The sequence below is a fragment of the Leptopilina boulardi genome, unplaced genomic scaffold (genome assembly GCF_019393585.1).
Source record: "Leptopilina boulardi isolate dan_hultmark-lab unplaced genomic scaffold, ZJU_Lbou_2.1 LbouV2_342, whole genome shotgun sequence".
Lineage (NCBI taxonomy): Eukaryota > Metazoa > Arthropoda > Insecta > Hymenoptera > Figitidae > Leptopilina > Leptopilina boulardi.
The window spans coordinates 1,446,483-1,464,887 of NW_026137910.1; the positions used below are offsets into that span (position 1 = coordinate 1,446,483).

At 26.4% G+C, this 18,405-nt stretch overlaps 2 protein-coding genes across 2 annotated transcripts; one reads left to right on the forward strand and one right to left on the reverse strand.

Moving 5' to 3' along the window:
• Positions 1-947: 947 nt before the first annotated feature.
• LOC127285881 (aldehyde dehydrogenase, mitochondrial) lies at positions 948-11,598 on the forward strand. Its single transcript, XM_051312087.1, has 8 exons — positions 948-1,214; positions 3,350-3,595; positions 4,208-4,454; positions 5,240-5,574; positions 10,346-10,483; positions 10,626-10,790; positions 10,863-11,020; positions 11,148-11,598. The coding sequence occupies exons 1-8, from the start codon at positions 1,116-1,118 to the stop codon at positions 11,293-11,295; spliced, it is 1,536 nt and encodes a 511-aa protein (XP_051168044.1). The 5' UTR covers positions 948-1,115; the 3' UTR covers positions 11,296-11,598.
• On the reverse strand, positions 11,359-18,238 carry LOC127285879 (coiled-coil domain-containing protein 39). Its single transcript, XM_051312085.1, has 10 exons — positions 17,938-18,238; positions 16,591-17,016; positions 16,232-16,453; positions 15,924-16,115; positions 15,517-15,732; positions 15,035-15,418; positions 14,680-14,934; positions 13,880-14,365; positions 12,434-12,646; positions 11,359-11,859 (listed from the first exon to the last, which is right to left on the reverse strand). Exons 1-10 carry the CDS (start codon positions 18,034-18,036, stop codon positions 11,668-11,670), a joined length of 2,685 nt encoding a protein of 894 aa, XP_051168042.1. The 5' UTR covers positions 18,037-18,238; the 3' UTR covers positions 11,359-11,667.
• Positions 18,239-18,405: the final 167 nt, after the last annotated feature.

Below are 18,405 nucleotides of genomic sequence, written 5' to 3' on the forward strand. Positions count from 1 at the left end.
AAAATTTTTTTAAATTCATGGAGAAACTATCAATTAGTACTAAAAGAAAAAAAAATCAGAGATGCAATTGTAGATGGACTTACACTGTGGCGTGGAATACATCATAAATATTAAGTATTTGATAAAAACAGTAAATAATTTAACCGGATTATTTCAATAAAATAAATTTTTTCTATTTCGATGACTCATAAATAAAAATTCATTATTCGCGAGAGCAAACAGAAAACGCGTATAAAATAGAATTCCAAAAAATCTCTGTTTTTTAAAAATTCAAAATGTTGTAGACACGCTATTTAAAAAAAAATGGAAATTACAATATTGTAATTTATGAGAAAATTAATTTAAAAAAATATTAAGTTTACTACAAATAAATGAAATATAATAAGCTTAATATTAAAAAAAAATTTTGTATTAAAACGATGTGTTTTTTTTAAACATATTGTTATAAAAATTATTTTTGTCAACTGCTGCCCAAAATAAATTTTACAAAAATGTTTAAAATAATTCTAATTGGTTTTTAAAAATAGATATTCATATTGATTATCTGTGTCTTTTCATATATATATTATATAAATTAATTAATAAAATTTTCAGCGCATATATATGTCTTATTATTATGTACCTGTAAATATGATATTTATAACTTTATTAACATGATACTATACTATTTTTAAAGAACAATTTGCGGTGAAAACTGATAAGAAAAATAATTATATCTAAATTACCAGAAAAACAGGTTTCAAAAATTATTTTATTTATTTGTTATCATCCAAATAAAGAAGAATTTTTTTTCCATTTTGTAAAAGTTCTTGTTTAATTTTTCATCTATTTATAATTATATAATTTGAATATCGTGTACTTTTGAATTATGCTGACTCGAAATCACATTTCGTAAGTTGAGATATGTATACGCATGTTGAGAATTTTATCACTGTGGTTGTATAAAAGTGACAGACAATCAAAGCAAACGATCGCGCGTTTGCCACGAGCGATTGTGAAAGAAAACTCGGTTCGATATATATATATACATATATGTATTGTGATTATTAAAATTTGTGCAGTTAAAAGATTACATTGGAAATAGAAATAAGACTGTTGATAGAATAATTAATAAAATGCTTCGTTTATTAACAAGAAATTTAGAATTAACACGCACATTTTCTACTAAAGTTGGTCCGGTTCCGGATACAAATCCACCGGTTTTATATTCTGGGGTAAGTAAAATTATTATTATTATTCATTAATGTATAAAAGTATCATATAATTTTCAATTAAAATGAAGAACGCATTAATTACAAATAGAAAAAAATGTTTCGAAAAAATATATAAATTTCCTAACCTATAAACCTATTGCACTATTTTTATTTACATATACTTTTTTTTCCTATCAGTTCTATGAATTTTGCATTATTATCATTATCATTTTATTTTGACATGATCAGTTGGCATGATCTTTATTAAAAAAATAGAAATAGGTATATTTTTTTTTCTTCATATGAGATATGCTTTATTTTTGCTGAATACATCTAAATTTTGTATCCAATGAAATTTTAATTAATCAAAATTTACATTATTTAATTAAAATCTATTGACGACATTATTGAGAATTTAAAATTATGCTACATCATAACAAATTTGAAAAAAATATTTTTTTATTCGAAAATTCAAAAAAAAAAAAAATAGAAATTTGAACTTTTTGCATAATTTCTCTTATTTTTCATCACTAATTTTTTTTTTTTTTTACTCTTTTTTCATGATTCTAAATAATCTAAATAATAACTGTTATAAATTTTGAAAAATTTAAATTTTTTCAAAAAATAAAAATTCTAATGTAAATTAAAAATAATTTGGTTTAAAAATTTTTTAATAAATTAAATAATAATTTTAGATCCCATAAATACCTAATGCAGGCCTGGGATTTTACGACATTTTCTGACTTTTTTTCCAAAATACGACTATTTTCGATTTAGTTAAATAAGTTCCGACTTTTTCGACTTTTTTAATAAAATTTTTAAACGTCTTTTTTTAGTATACAATGCAGATCTTCTTTATTTCAATTATTTAACAAATTTTTAACTAAAATTTTTTTCTAAATTAATTATTTTTAATAATTTTAATGAATTTCTTTACAAATTCAATTATTTTTAATTATTTTTCAATTAAAAATTGTATAAAATTCATCAATTGTCTAAAATTTAAAAATAAATCAAATAAAATTATCAAAAATTTCTATTTAAAACATTTTAAAATTTAATTAATTTTTAAAATTTTCCAACTAAAACTTTTTGAAATTTAATAATTTCAATTATATTTCTTCAGAAATTCAATTATTTTGAATGATTTTTATAATATTCTTCGAAAATTCAATTATCTCAAAGCATTTTGCAATTAAAAAATTTTAAAGTTCAATTTTTATATCTTTAATTTTTAATAAATTCTTCAGCAGCAGAAATCATCAAAAAATTTCTATTCAAAATCACTTGAATTCAATTATTTTTAAAAATTTCAATTTAAAATCTTCTAAAATTTAATTATTTCTAAAAATTTCATAAACTGTAACTTTTATAAAATTTAATGATTTTACATGATTTTCATAATATTCTTTAAATAATTCAATTATTTGAAAGCATTTTTCAATTAAAAACTTTTGAAATTCAATTTTTGTCTGTAATATCTGATAAATTCTTCATCGACGGAAATTATCAAACATTTTAATTCAAAGTCACTTGAAGTTCAATTAATTTCAAAAATATGAATTGTAAATCTTTGAAAATTCAATTGCTTTTAAAAAATGTTATCTAAAATTATTTAATAAATTATTTTCAATTTTATAAAATTTAATTATTGTCTGAATTTTAACAAAATCTTTTGAAATTTATTTATTTCTAAAAATTTCAATTATAACGCTTTCAAAATTCAATTATTTTTAATAATTTTAATATTTCTTTAAAAATTCTATTTAAATAATAGATAAATAAATACTGTAAAATTGAATTGTCAGAATTTTTCTTATGTAGAAATTTGTCCTACTTAATTAAAATTTTTTAAATTTACGTCTTTAGTTCTGAAATATTCGAAATAAATTTTCTTGATAATATTTCTATTGAATTATTCTTATTGAGAAATTAATAAACTGGATTTAATATTTAATAACATTAATATTATTTAAAGTAAAATACTTATTAACTAACTGAATTCAATTAAAATAAAAAAAAATCGACTTTTTCGATTTTTTTTAATTGTAAATCGACTTTTTTGCGCCTTAAAGTCGATCCGAGGCCTGCTAATGCAAAAAAAAGAAAAAAAAAATTGATGTCTTAATTTTAATGGGTTAAAAATTGTGTTGTAGATTTTTATAAATAATGAATGGCACAAATCACAATCTGGAAAAACTTTTCAAACAGTGAATCCTACCACAGAGGAGGTAATAGCAGATGTTCAAGAAGGAGATACTGCTGATATTGATATAGCTGTGAAAGCTGCGAGAAAAGCTTTCAAACTTGGTTCACCATGGAGAACAATGGATGCCTCAATGAGAGGCAAACTTTTAAATCGTTTAGCAGATTTTATAGAACGAGATAAAACTTATATTGCGGTAATAATATATTTAATATCAATCTTTTTGGGACACTGTTAGAAAAATCTGTATTAAATTTGATAATTGTTTACAATATGTTTTCTGAATGCAAATCTTAATTTATCATTGAAATATAATTTTTTGATGAAGCTGAAGTACGCAACGTTTATGATAAAAGAAATAATTTTTTGAAATGAAAAATTCTATAATTTTTTGTAGTTTTCATCAATCAACAAATTATAAAGAAATATTTTTTAGGCAAAAAATTATAAAATTACCTCCATGAAGTTGGCGTCGACGCTCAGCGCCAAAAATTATTTTTCACAGTATCAAAAATGTCAAATTATTTTTTTTATGATTTTCGGTCCAAATTATGCCTCTGAGGAATACTTTTCAATGTATTATGTGGACCCAAAAACCTTTTTAAAAATGATTTGATATTTTTGGTCCCATGAAAAATTATTTTTCGACGCTGAGCGTCGACGCCAACTTCATGGAGGTAAAGAATTTTTCATTTCAAAAAATCGTTTATCATAAACATTACGTACTTCAGCTTCGTATTTTTTGAAACGTTATTTAAATAAAAATAATGCAACTATACACACAATATAAAGAATTTTCATTTTCTAGTCGTTGGAAACATTGGATAATGGAAAACCATTTGCATCTTCTTACGGTTTTGATGTACCAAGCAGTATTGCCGCATTAAGATATTATGCTGGTTATGCTGACAAAAATCATGGCAAAGTCCTTCCAATGGATGGTAAATTTTTTGCATACACAAGACATGAACCAGTTGGTGTTTGTGGACAAATAATCCCATGGAATTTTCCACTATTAATGATGGCATGGAAAATTGCTCCAGCTTTAGCAACAGGTACGCTTTTACGTATATATTCTCAGAAAAAAAAAATATTTCATTTTGCATGAATCAATCCATTTAATATTCGTCTCAAATGACAAAGTAAGAAATTATTATGAAAAGATAATTTAAAATCACTTGTCACATAACGACTTAAACTAATTTTAAAAAAGAAAAATTGTAATAGATTATTTAAATATAAAAATGTGTTTTTGGAACTTGCTTTTTACCAAAATTGCAAGATTAAAATTTAAAAATAAAAAATTAATTTATACAACATTAAAGGTTGAGGACAAAAAAAAACTCGAAATTAAAAAAAAAAATTATCAAAGTTTTGGTCGATCGCTTATAACTTAAATATAATAAAGGATTTTTCTACATATAAAATAATTAAATTATTTACCCCGGCCAATAATATTTAAAAAAATGTTGATGTTTTATTAACAAATTTTATTACACATAAATCTTGAAGACGAATTTAGCAATTTTCCAGTCGCTAAGATTTTATTACTTCATTCATTGAAAAGCAAATTAAAATACATTTTAAAAAAACATGTAAATAAAATAAATATAAAAATATAAGATAAAAATTTTGTTTTTTTTAAAACTATTTAAAATAAAAATTTTTGCAAACTATGTTTATTAGATCTAGTTATGTAATTTTCGGACCAAAACAGATAGTAAAAAGACACTTTTTCATATCTTTAGCGAAAAAAAGAGAATTCTTATATATAATATTTTTAATGGCGATCTTTTTGATGTAAAATTGAATAAATTTTGTATTTAATTTCACATTTTAGGAAATTGTGTCATTTTAAAACCAGCAGAACAAACACCCCTGACGGCTTTATATGTTGCCCAATTGACAAAAGAAGTTGGATTTCCCGATGGTGTTGTTAATGTTGTTCCTGGATTTGGTAAAGTCGGTGCACATTTAGTGCAACATATGAATGTCGATAAGGTGGCTTTTACCGGCTCTACGGAAGTTGGGAAATTAGTAAAGCAGGGCGCTGCAATGAGTAATTTAAAGAGAACGACACTTGAATTGGGCGGAAAATCGCCAAATATTATTTTAGAAGACGCCGATTTCGATCATGCGGTTGAAACATCACATTTTGGTCTCTTCTTCAATATGGTAAATATAAATGAAAAAAAATATTTTTTTCCTAATTTATTTTCTTCAAACTAAACTTATGTTATTGAAGAATTTTTATGATGTCAAAATTCAAATTAATGAATTTCAAATTAGGAAAATTTTTATAGAGTACACTTTACATTACAACGAATTTTCAAAAGAAAAAATTTTTATTTATCAAAATTCATATTTGACTTCAGCATACTTTATTCGTACTTCACTCGTACTTCATTTGTACTTCATCGTACTTTACCTGTACTTCATTTGTACTTTATCTTACTTGACTCGTACTTCACCATACTTCATTTGTACTTCACCTGTACTTCGTTAGTACTTCATCGTACTTCACCTGTACTTCATTTGTACTTCACTCGTACTTCATTTGTACTTCATCGTACTTCACCTGTACTTCATTTGTACTTCACTTGTACTTCATTTGTACTTCATCGTACTTCACCTGTACTTCATTTGTACTTCACCCGTACTTCATTTGTACTTCATCGTACTTCACCCGTACTTCATCAAACTTCACTCGTACTTCATTTGTACTTCATCGTACTTCACCCGTACTTCATCAAACTTCAATCGTACTTCACCCGTACTTCATTTGTACTTCATCGTACTTCATTTGTACTTCATCGTACTTCACCCGTACTTCATTTGTACTTCATCGTACTTCATTTGTACTTCATCGTACTTCACCCGTACTTCATTTGTACTTCATCGTACTTCATTTGTACTTTATTTGTACTTCATCGTACTTCACCCGTACTTCATCAAACTTAACTCGTACTTCATTTGTACTTCACTTGTACTTCGTTTGTACTTCATCGTACTTCACCTGTACTTCATTTTACTTCATCGTACTTCATTTGTACTTCATCGTACTTCACCTGTACTACATTTGTACTTCATCGTACTTCACCAGTACTTCATTTGTACTTCATCGTACTTCACCTGTACTTCATTTGTACTTCATCGTACTTCACCCCGACTACATCAAACTTTACTCGTACTTCATTTGTACTTCACCCGTATTTCATTCTTACTTCATTTGTACTTCACCTGTACTTCATTTGTACTTCATCGTACTACACCCGTACTTCACCCGTACTTCATTTGTACTTCATCGTACTTCACCTGTACTTCATTAGTACTTCATCGTACTTCACCTGTACTTCATTTGTACTTTATCGTACTTCATTTGTACTTCATCGTACTTTACCTGTACTTCATTTGTACTTCATCGTACTTCACCCGTACTTCATTTGTACTTCATCGTACTTCACCCGTACTTCATTTGTACTTCATCGTACTTCATTTGTACTTCATCGTACTTCACCCGTACTTCATTTGTACTTCATCGTACTTCATTTGTACTTCATCGTACTTCACCTGTACTTCATTTGTACTTCATCGTACTTCACCCGTACTTCATCAAACTTCACTCGTACTTCATTTGTACTTCACTTGTACTTCGTTTGTACTTCATCGTACTTCACCTGTACTTCATTTGTACTTCATCGTACTTCACCCGTACGTCATTTGTACTTCATCGTACTTCACCTGTACTTCAATTGTACTTCACCCGTACTTCATTTGTACTTCATCGTACTTCACCTGTACTTCATCGTACTTCACCCCGACTTCATCAAACTTTACTCGTACTTCATTTGTACTTCACCCGTATTTCATTCTTACTTCATTTGTACTTCATCGTACTTCACCTGTACTTCATTTGTACTTCATCGTACTTCATCGTACTACACCCGTACTTCACCCGTACTTCATTTGTACTTCATCGTACTTCACCTGTACTTCATTTGTACTTCATCGTACTTCACCCGTACTTCATCAAACTTCACTCGTACTTCATTTGTACTTCACTTGCACTTCGTTTGTACTTCATCGTACTTCACCTGTACTTCATTTTACTTCATCGTACTTCACCTGTACTTCATTTGTACTTCATTTGTACTTCATCGTACTTCCCCGTACTTCATTTGTACTTCATTTGTACTTCATCGTAATTCACACGTACTTCATCAAACTTCACTCGTACTTCATCGTACTTCACTTGTACTTCATCGTACTTCACCTGTACTTCATTTGTACTTCATCGTACTTCATCGTACTACACCCGTACTTCACCCGTACTTCATTTGTACTTCATCGTACTTCACCCGTACTTCATCAAACTTCACTCGTACTTCATTTGTACTTCACTTGCACTTCGTTTGTACTTCATCGTACTTCACCCGTACTTCATTTGTACTTCACCCGTATTTCATTCTTACTTCATTTGTACTTCATCGTACTTCACCTGTACTTCGTTTGTACTTCATCGTACTTCATCGTACTACACCCGTACTTCACCCGTACTTCATTTGTACTTCATCGTACTTCACCTGTACTTCATTTGTACTTCATCGTACTTCACCCGTACTTCATCAAACTTCACTCGTACTTCATTTGTACTTCACTTGCACTTCGTTTGTACTTCATCGTACTTCACCTGTACTTCATTTTACTTCATCGTACTTCATTTGTACTTCATCGTACTTCACCTGTACTTCATTTGTACTTCATTTGTACTTCATCGTACTTCCCCGTACTTCATTTGTACTTCATTTGTACTTCATCGTACTTCACCTGTACTTCATTTGTACTTCATCGTACTTCACCCCGACTTCATCAAACTTTACTCGTACTTCATTTGTACTTCACCCGTATTTCATTCTTACTTCATTTGTACTTCACCTGTACTTCATTTGTACTTCATCGTACTTCATCGTACTACACCCGTACTTCACCCGTACTTCATTTGTACTTCATCGTACTTCACCTGTACTTCATTTGTACTTCATCGTACTTCACCTGTACTTCATTTGCACTTCATCGTACTTCACCTGTACTTCATTTGTACTTCATCGTACTTCACCCGTACTTCATTTGTACTTCATCGTACTTCACCTGTACTTTATTTGTACTTCATTTGTACTTCATTTGTACTTCATCGTACTTCATCAAACTTCACTCAAACTTAATTTGTACTTCATCAAACTTCACCCGTACTTCATTTGTACTACATCGTACTTCACCTGTACCTCATCGTACTTCACCCGTACTTCATCAAACTTCACTCGTACTTCACTTGTACTTCCTTTGTACTTCATCGTACTTCACCTGTACTTCATCGTACTTCACTCGTACTTCATTTGTACTACATCTTACTTCACCTGTACTTCATTTGTACTTCACTTGTACTTCATTTGTACTTCATCGTACTTCACCTGTACTTCATTTGTACTTCATTAGTACTTCACCTGTACTTCATTAGTACTTCACTTGTACTTCATTTGTCCTTCATCGTACTTCACCTGTACTTCATTTGTACTTCATCGTACTTCATTTGTACTTCATCGTACTTCACCTGTACTTCATTTGTACTTCACTCGTACTTCGTTTGTACTTCATCGTACTTCACCTGTACTTCTTTTCTACTTCACTTGTACTTCATTTGTACTTCATCGTACTTCACCTGTACTTCATTTGTACTTCATCGTACTTCACCCGTACTTCATTTGTACTTCACCTGTACTTCATTTGTACTTCATCGTACTTCACCCGTACTTCACCCGTACTTCATCAAACTTCACACGTACTTCATTTGTACTTCACTTGTACTTCATCGTACTTCACCCGTACTTCATCAAACTTCACCCGTACTTCATTTGTACTTCACCCGTATTTCATTCGTACTTTATCGTACTTCACCCGTATTTCATTCGTACTTCATCGTACTTCATTTGTACTTCACCTGTACTTCATTTGTACTTCATCGTACTTCACCCGTACTTCATCAAACTTCAATCGTACTTCATTTGTATTTCATCGTACTTCACCTGTTCTTCATTTGTACTTCATCGTACTTCATTTGTACTTCATCGTACTTCACCTGTACTTCATTTGTACTTCATCGTACTTCACCTGTACTTCATTTGTACTTCACTTGTACTTCACTTGTACTTCATTTGTACTTCATTGTACTTCACCTATACTTCATTTGTACTTCATTGTACTTCACCTGTACTTCATTTGTACTTCACTTGTACTTCATTTGTACTTCACCCGTACTTCATCAAACTTCACCCGTACTTCATTTGTACTTCACCCGTATTTGATTCGTACTTTATCGTACTTCACCCGTATTTCATTCGTACTTCATCGTACTTCATTTGTACTTCATTTATATTTTATCGTACTTTACTCGTACTTCACTCGTACTTCATTGTATTTCACCTGAATTCAATCGCACTTCATTTGTACCTCACCATACTTCATTTGTACTTCATCTTACTTCTCTGTATTTCATTCGTATTTCACTTGTACTTCACTTGTAGGTATAATGTGTTATCTGAACAAAATTTTTGCAACTTTTAGTGGTCAACAAATAAAAGGTGGAAGAAAATTTGTAAGCAAAAAATAGAAATACCTGCAATGTTTTAAATTTTTAAATTCGTTTACACTATTTTAAAATTTAATAATTTATATTTTCGGTACGTAATAATAATAATGTTAAATATTTTTTGAATAATATCGTTTTTTTAAGTCTAAAATTTATGGTTACGAAATCATGTTGTGAATATTTTGACATATATTAATACATAGATTTTTAAAAAATAAAATCATCAAGTATTTTGATATGATTTTCAGTTGTTTTACCTAACTGAGAATTAAAATGGTTCAAATATTGTTCAATATATTTCAGGGTCAATGTTGTTGTGCAGGTTCTAGAACTTTTGTTCACAGTTCAATTTACGATAAATTTATTGAACACAGTGCAGCGAGAGCAAAAGCAAGAACTGTTGGAAATCCATTTGATTCTAAAAATGAACAAGGTCCTCAGGTAATTTGACACTTTTTTTTATTTTTTACATTCTAATATTCAAATATTTAAAAATATTTATAATATATTAATATTAATAACATAATTTATTTTCTTATTATTTTAAATTGAATTTCACAAGAGTGGCATTGTTTATTTTTAGGTGGATGAAGATCAAATGAAGAAAATCTTGAGTTTAATCGATATTGGAAAAGCAGAAGGAGCAAAATTACTTTGCGGAGGCGAAAGAGTAGGTGACAAAGGATATTTTATTTCCCCAACTGTTTTTGCTGACGTAAAAGATGAAATGACAATTGCAAGAGAAGAGGTAAAAAAAAATCTGTTTTTCATTAAGTTGATTGTGAATTTTTATTTTAATTTTCTAATAATTATTATGCAGATCTTTGGTCCAGTACAGCAAATTTTGAAATTCAATAATTTAGATGAAGTTATTTCACGTGCAAATAACACTGATTATGGACTTGCAGCTGCAGTTTTCACGAAAAATATCGATAAAGCGAATTATCTTATTCAGGGTTTAAGAGCTGGAACTGTTTGGTAAATTTTATTAAAATTTTCATTTTTAATTGTATTATTATTATTATTATTATTATTATTATTATTATTTTTAATTTAATTTTTCTACATTCAGAAGAAATTTTAAATTCGAATTTAATTTTTCTAGGGTGAATACCTATAATAATCTATCACCTCAAGTTCCATTTGGCGGATATAAAATGTCTGGTCATGGCAGAGAACTTGGAGAATATGGTTTGGAAGCTTACACTGAAGTAAAAAGTGTCATTGTTAAAGTTAATGAGAAGAACAGTTAGAAATTGTTGAATCTCATCGAATTATTCAGTCAATTTATTTTCTCCTCTGTCTTTACAACTTCATTTTTATATTTTTAGAAAAAAAAAATTTTTGTGAACAATTTTTTTTATTACAATTTTTGGGAAAATGTAGTCTTTTTCTAAAAAATATTATTAAGAAGCAGTTGAGGAGGTAAATATTTTATTTTTATATAATAATTCATATATTACTGTTTCAATAAATATAAATATATAGGCTTTTTTTGTATAAGTTATAAAAGAAAAATAATTAACTTTCTTAATAAAGAAATTTTTTAATAATAACTTATTTGTATGTAATCAAAGCTTCAAAAAAAAAAAAAATTTATTCCAATTATTTTCATGTAAAAAATTTTAAGCTCGACTTTCACATCTGCTAGAACTGGGCGATGGTCTCATGTAATATTTCGATGGCAATTCGATATTTTTAGAAGCAAGCAATTTTTTTACATACGCTTCTGCCTCCACATGACGAATTGTGAATTCAGCCACTTGCTGTAGAACTGAATTGTTTAAATCGTGTAATTCTCTTGCTGAAATATCTTTCTGTGAAAACATTTTTTTATTTCTTTACTGACTTAAAATTTAAAAGTTTTTTTTTTTTTTTAAATAATGTAATTAAAAATTGCAATTTTTTTTGTGGGGAAAAAAATTGGAAAGATTTTTGGCGCTAGTTTGAAAATTAACCAATCAAAAATTATCAAGTAAATTATAATTGGTTAATTTTTAAATTCGTACCGAATTTTTCGAATTTGGCGTTTTAAAAAAATTCTCTCTAATTCGTATGGGAATAAAAAAAAATTCATTAAATGAAATTTTTATTTTGAAAAAACTTGTCTAAATGAATATTTTCTTTAAATGGAAATTTGAGAAGATTTTAAAAAAAAATTCTGTGAAATGAAATAAGTTATGTCCTGCGGTTATAGAGTAAAAATCTCGGTTTACTTTATAGAAACATGTGGAAAGAATTATTTTTGATCTTTACAAAATTAGAAACACTGTTAACAGGTAGTTTAACGGGGGGTCTGAATACCATGAAAAGAATTACCTATATAGTCTAAAAGGAAAAAAAAAATAAGCAGGTAAGCAGATGGGGATAATTAGAAGATAAATAATGTACCTCCTGCCATAAAATTGTATGATCGTCAGTGCACATGCACATATTTTGAATGTCCTTGTACGCCTTCTTAAGACTTTTCTCTGCCCTCAACAATTTTTCCCTTTGCTCAGTAATTTGACGTTCCAAATTTTCAACATATCTCTCCTTTTCCACTCTCTCTTCTTTCTTTCTTTCAATATCTTCGATAAGTATTGCAAAATTATCTTCCATTCTCTGCGAAAAAATTTTTGTATTTAGTTATCAGTTTATTATTATTATTATTTTTATTATTATTGCTGTTATAATTTATTATAAAGAGATTTTGTTATACATTTTAGATTCAAAAAGTTTTTCGAACCGAGGCGCACGTAGTCTCAAAAGTCAAGGTCATAGATTAAGAAACCGCCAAAACATCAAAATGTTGGTATTTATAATTATTATTTGAATTCGAAATTAAATTTATAATATTGTATATATGTATAATAGTAGTAAAAATGTTAATTGTTTTTTTTTATATATACATAATTAATACACATTTATTTTCCAATTTTTAAAACATTAACTTTCGCCCATTCAAGCTCACAGATTTAAATACTAAAAATTAATCAATTTTATTTAGAAAAACTATAATTTTATGTTAAAAAATTATTTTTACATTATTTTTAAAAAAAGGTTCGCTAAAAGTGGTTCGTATTTTACGGAGAACAGCGAGATTCCTTGTACCCTAATTTATCATCACTCAAAATTTTAGACAAAAATCTTTTCTTATTTTAGAGTGAAAAGTATACTATACCAAAACACATTTTCCTATACTAGGTCACGTGGGAGGTTCCCACATACCCTTAATAGAATTTCTATATTAAAAAATTGTCAAGTACATAAACGAATTTTTATTTCATCGAATTTGACAGAATAGGAATAAGAATTTTTATTTTACAAAAAAGGATTATTAGAAAGAAATTCTTTTCTCGATGAATTTTTATTTTACAGAACTTTCATTTGTTCGAATAAATATTTGACAGAAAAATGCGGCGCAAAATTTAAAATTAACCAATCATAATTTCGTTTGATAACTTTTGTTTGGTCAATTTTTAAATTTGTGTCATAATTTTTTGTCTCATATTTATTTGAACAAATGAAAGTTCTGTAAAATAAAAAATTCAGAGTTGTAAAAATGTAAATTTTAAACAATTGAAAATCCGATGAGAAAAGAATTCTTTTTTTTTTTTGTTTCTGTAAAATAAAAATTCTCTTAAATGACTATTCTTTCTAATGAAAATTCATAAGCAAATAATAATTCTGTCAATTTGAAATTCGATAAAATAAAAATTTTGTAAAATGAAAATTTCAACAATTTAATTTTAGAGCTCTCATTTAGGTATATAAAAAAATAACAATTAATATTTTTACTACACAATAAAATAAAAAAAAAAATGATGTAATATTTATCAAATTGAAAAACTTTACTTTTAGATCTTTTTGCTTCTCTTCCAAATTATTGCGTATTTGTTTCTTTTTCTCGATAATATTATAAATTTCTTCCTCCAATTTTTTTTGCTCCATTTTTTCAGGTCCATTTTCATCGACATGATCTAAACTTGATTTATATTTGTCATTACACGTCTTGACAACTCTCAATGTATTTTCCATACTTTCAATTTCACATTCAGACTTTCTTATTGTTCGATCGAGTTCATCGCCATGTTCTTGAAGTAAATATTTTTCTTGGGCATTTTGTATTTGTAAATAAGTTGACGTTAATGGTTGTCCATCTTTTGGATTAATGCCAATTAATGCATTATTATTATCATATTTTGCGCGCAATTGTTGAATTCGATTTTTTCTCTCTGATATAATTGTACGCAATTCAGAAGATTCATTGAGAGCAACACGTTTTTGTATCGATAAACTTTCGCGTTGTGCTTTAATTTCTGCCATTCTTTCTTGCATGCTCTGAAATTTTATATTATTATTATTTTTTTTTATTTATTTTCCGCTTTAATATTTATTTTTTCTATCCAAGTAAAAAAATTAATTCATATATTTCATGAGCTCTATGAATTTCATGTGGTGAAATTTTGTTTAATTGAATTTATTAAAATTAAAAGAATTTATGTTTTTAATTGAAAAATTCATGAAATTTTTTATAGTAGATTTATAAATTTATTTTATAGAAATTGAATTAAATAAAAATTCCTTCAAAATATAAAAATTGGTTTATAATAAATTTTTTGGGTAAATAAATTTTTTAAAAAAATTTTTCTCACAGCTTCAATTTGAAGACGATATTTTTCTAAATTATACACTTTTCCATCGATACTTGACATTAATTTTTCAATTTGATTAACTTTTAGTCGTAATAAATTTTCTTCAATTTGCTTTTCTTCGTTTGCTGTTTGCAATGATATAAGTTGTTTCTCACCACCGTCTATTAATGCTATTAATTTTTGTTTTTTATCACGTAAACGTTCCAATTCTTCATTATTTTTTATTTGTCCTTGCATCATTTCTTTTAAATCGTGCTTGAAAATTATATAACAATAATTATATTAATTATTCGATTATAGATAGATTTTTTTTTTTTTTTTTTTACTTTTTTGGATAAATTAATTCTATACTTACATCAAGATGATCTACTTGTGATTGTAGTAATTTTAATGTTCCCATTTTTTCTATTGAAATTTTCTGTAAATCCTCGATAATTTTTTGTTTTCTTTGAATTTCACCTCTATCTTTTTCAATATCAGTCATATGCTGTAATCTTATTTCATTTTTTTGTACTTCAATTTCAACATTGTAAAGTTCAGTTTTCTTTTTTTTTGATAATTTCTCGATTTTCATCCGAAACACATCAAAAGCTTCAATTTTTTTCTTCTCACTCTGATGTCTTAGATAAATGATTTTTCTCTCATTTTCCAATTCATTTATTTGATTTGTCGTGCGCAATATTAGAGATTGAATGCGATTTGTCTCTTTGGTTATTGAAATTTTACGTTTTTCTTCTTTCTGAAATATTTAATTTTAATATTTTTCTTACAAATAATTATCAGACGTAATTATTATATTAATTTTTTTAATTATTACTATTATTATTATTATTATACCTCGAGCATTTCCTCTAATTGACGAATTCGATCTTCGACATTCATTTTTTGATTGCTGATATCATTCAAAGTTATTTTTAAATTATCAATTTGTTTGTTGATAGATCGCATTTTTATTTGCTTATTTTCGATTTCAATTTTTTTTCTTTTAATATTCGCTCTCTTCGTTTGTGTTTGTGAAGCATTTTCATGTAAATTCATTTTCTGAATTTGAATCTAAAATACAAAATTAAAATTGTTTTTATTTTTGAATTGAATTTTCCCTTATTGTGAAATTTATATTTTACGATAACTAATTTTAAAATTATATTTAATACTTTTTGGATTCTCAGAATAAAGTTTTTTTTATTTTTTAATAAAAAAAAGGAAGTTTTTTTTCAAAATTATTAAATTATTAATTCAATAACCTCAGATTCGAATGTTACGATAGTTTCCGAGAGTTTTTTTTGCTCTCCTTTTTCAAAGAAAATTTCTTTCTCCAATTGTTCAATATTCTCGTCTAATTCTTTATTATTTGAAATTTGATGTTTTAAAAATTGTTCAGCATCCTCGAATAATTCCATTTTTTCCTTCGCGATTTCTCGTAGATTTCCCATCTCCTGAAATTGAGAGAAAAAGAAAGTTAAATAATAATTTATTATATAGTATACACATATTATAGAATATTAAATAAAAAATTTTAATTAAAAATTAAGAAAAAAATTATATTTCATACTTTACGTGTTTCTTGAATAGAATTATCCCTTTGTCTTAAAATAAGAACGCTTTGTGTCCATTGATTTATTAATTGTCGTCTTTCTTTTAAAGCTTGAACATACATTCTTGCCGTTTGATCTAAAGAATTTTCAATTTCATTTAATTTATCAACAGCTTTAACAATGCCATTTCTATAATTTTCTAATTCTTCGCCAAGTTTTTGACGTTTAAGCTCGTATTCCTGCGAATTTCAATAATTACTTTAATTGTATTTAAAAAAAAATACTAAAAAAAAAAATTGTGGATTTTTTTTTTTTTAATAAATGCTGAAAAAATATATAAAAATAATTAAAAAAAAAAATGAATTATCCATTAAACCTTGAATTTTTTTGTATCCGATTGAATAAAATGTTGAATTATTTCATTGTCCTTTATATCGCGTTGTAACGATTTTTCCCATTTTGTCAATCGTGTTTGATCGACTTTTATCGTTGATTCCATTATTATTAATTTTTCATTAACTCGTGACATATCCTTTTCCATGTTGGCAATTCTTTCGCACGTTTCATTTTTATCTTTTTCAAATTGATTTATTTCTTGTTTCATACTTGAAAATGTCGATTGTGATGTTTTATATAAATTATTTTCAGCCTCCGTTTGTGCTGAATAGGCAGAAATTAAATTTTGATTATGATCATGTTGCGATGTAAGATGAATAATATTTTTTTTTATCGTTTGCACAAGTTCCTCTTTGGCCTCCATTTCTGAGGATAATTTATCTTTCAATTTTCGTTTTTTCTCCACCTTAAAAAAAAATTATTTGAAAATAAATTAAATTTTTAATAAAATTTAGTTAAATTTAAAAAAAAGTAATTAAAATGTAAAAGGAATTTATTGTATTTTTTAAAAATTAATATTACAAAAAAATTAAGGAGAGGGACCGCTAAAATTTCAAATGTTTTGAAATTTTTTTTCTGTTAATATTGAATAATTAATTAATTTAATTAATAATTTAAAAAAAAAAAATCGAAATTTTCAAAACCTAAAAATTTAAACTTCTGTCGCAATTTTTTATTATTTTTCATTGCTGATTTTTTTGTACACACTTTTTTTCATGATTCTGAACAATCAATCGAATAGATTTTGAAAAAAATCAATTTTTTCAAAAAAATAAATTTCTGAAAAAAAAAATTATTTTTTTTTTTATTTTTTCTAGTGAAATATGATTTCAGGTTCTAATTTTTTTTTTTTAATAATTGTTACCCCTAAACCAAATGTTTGATTTAAATTTGATCAATTATTCCTTAAAAATTCAACTTCTTATACAATTTTTATTAATTTTTTATCGGTAATTTTTTTTTGTAGGCTTCTTTCATGATTCTGAACAATCAATTGTATGAATTTTTAAAAATTTTTCATATTTTGAAAAAAATAAAATTTCTAAAATGGTAAAAAAAATTTATTTTTTAATTTTGTTAATTCACAATAATTTTAGATTCCAAATAATGCTAAGAAAAAATTGACACCCCTTAATAACATTAATTTCGATGAGTTGAAATTTCTCCGGTCCCTTTCCTTAATGTGTAAAAAAAAATTAATTTAGAAAACGTGATTTTCGATGACGGAGTTTATTTTATTTAAAAAAAATATTAAAAATATTTATTTATTTTTTTTATTTTATTTTTATTTAATCTATTTTCTGTAGATTGAAAAATTTATTCTTACTTCTTCTTCCAATTTTTTATTTTCTTCATTGGCAATTGGAATTCGAAATCCATCGTTCCATCCAAGATCATTGAGAACTTCATCAATTATTCCAATCATTTTTTTCTTCTTATTTATGAATAAATTATGATTTTGATGAAATAAAAACAATGAAAATACAATGAATATAAAATCGCAGTAAATTGTATTTATAGAAAAGTAAAGTCGATTTTAATGATTCCATGGTAACCGTCAAAACGTGTATCAATCGAATTGTAAACAAAATTGTTTTCGTTTTGTATATATATATATATATATATATATAAATTAGTTTACATTATTTTATCACAATTTTTGGTTTTATCTTTTAAAAGATCCAAGGCATATAGTTGGAAGCAGTTTACATACACCAGTTATATCTCTCTTATTTTGCTACCTGAATTACCTAAGCCCAGAACCTTCGTCTTTTTGTGCGCGCCTGACCTGCCT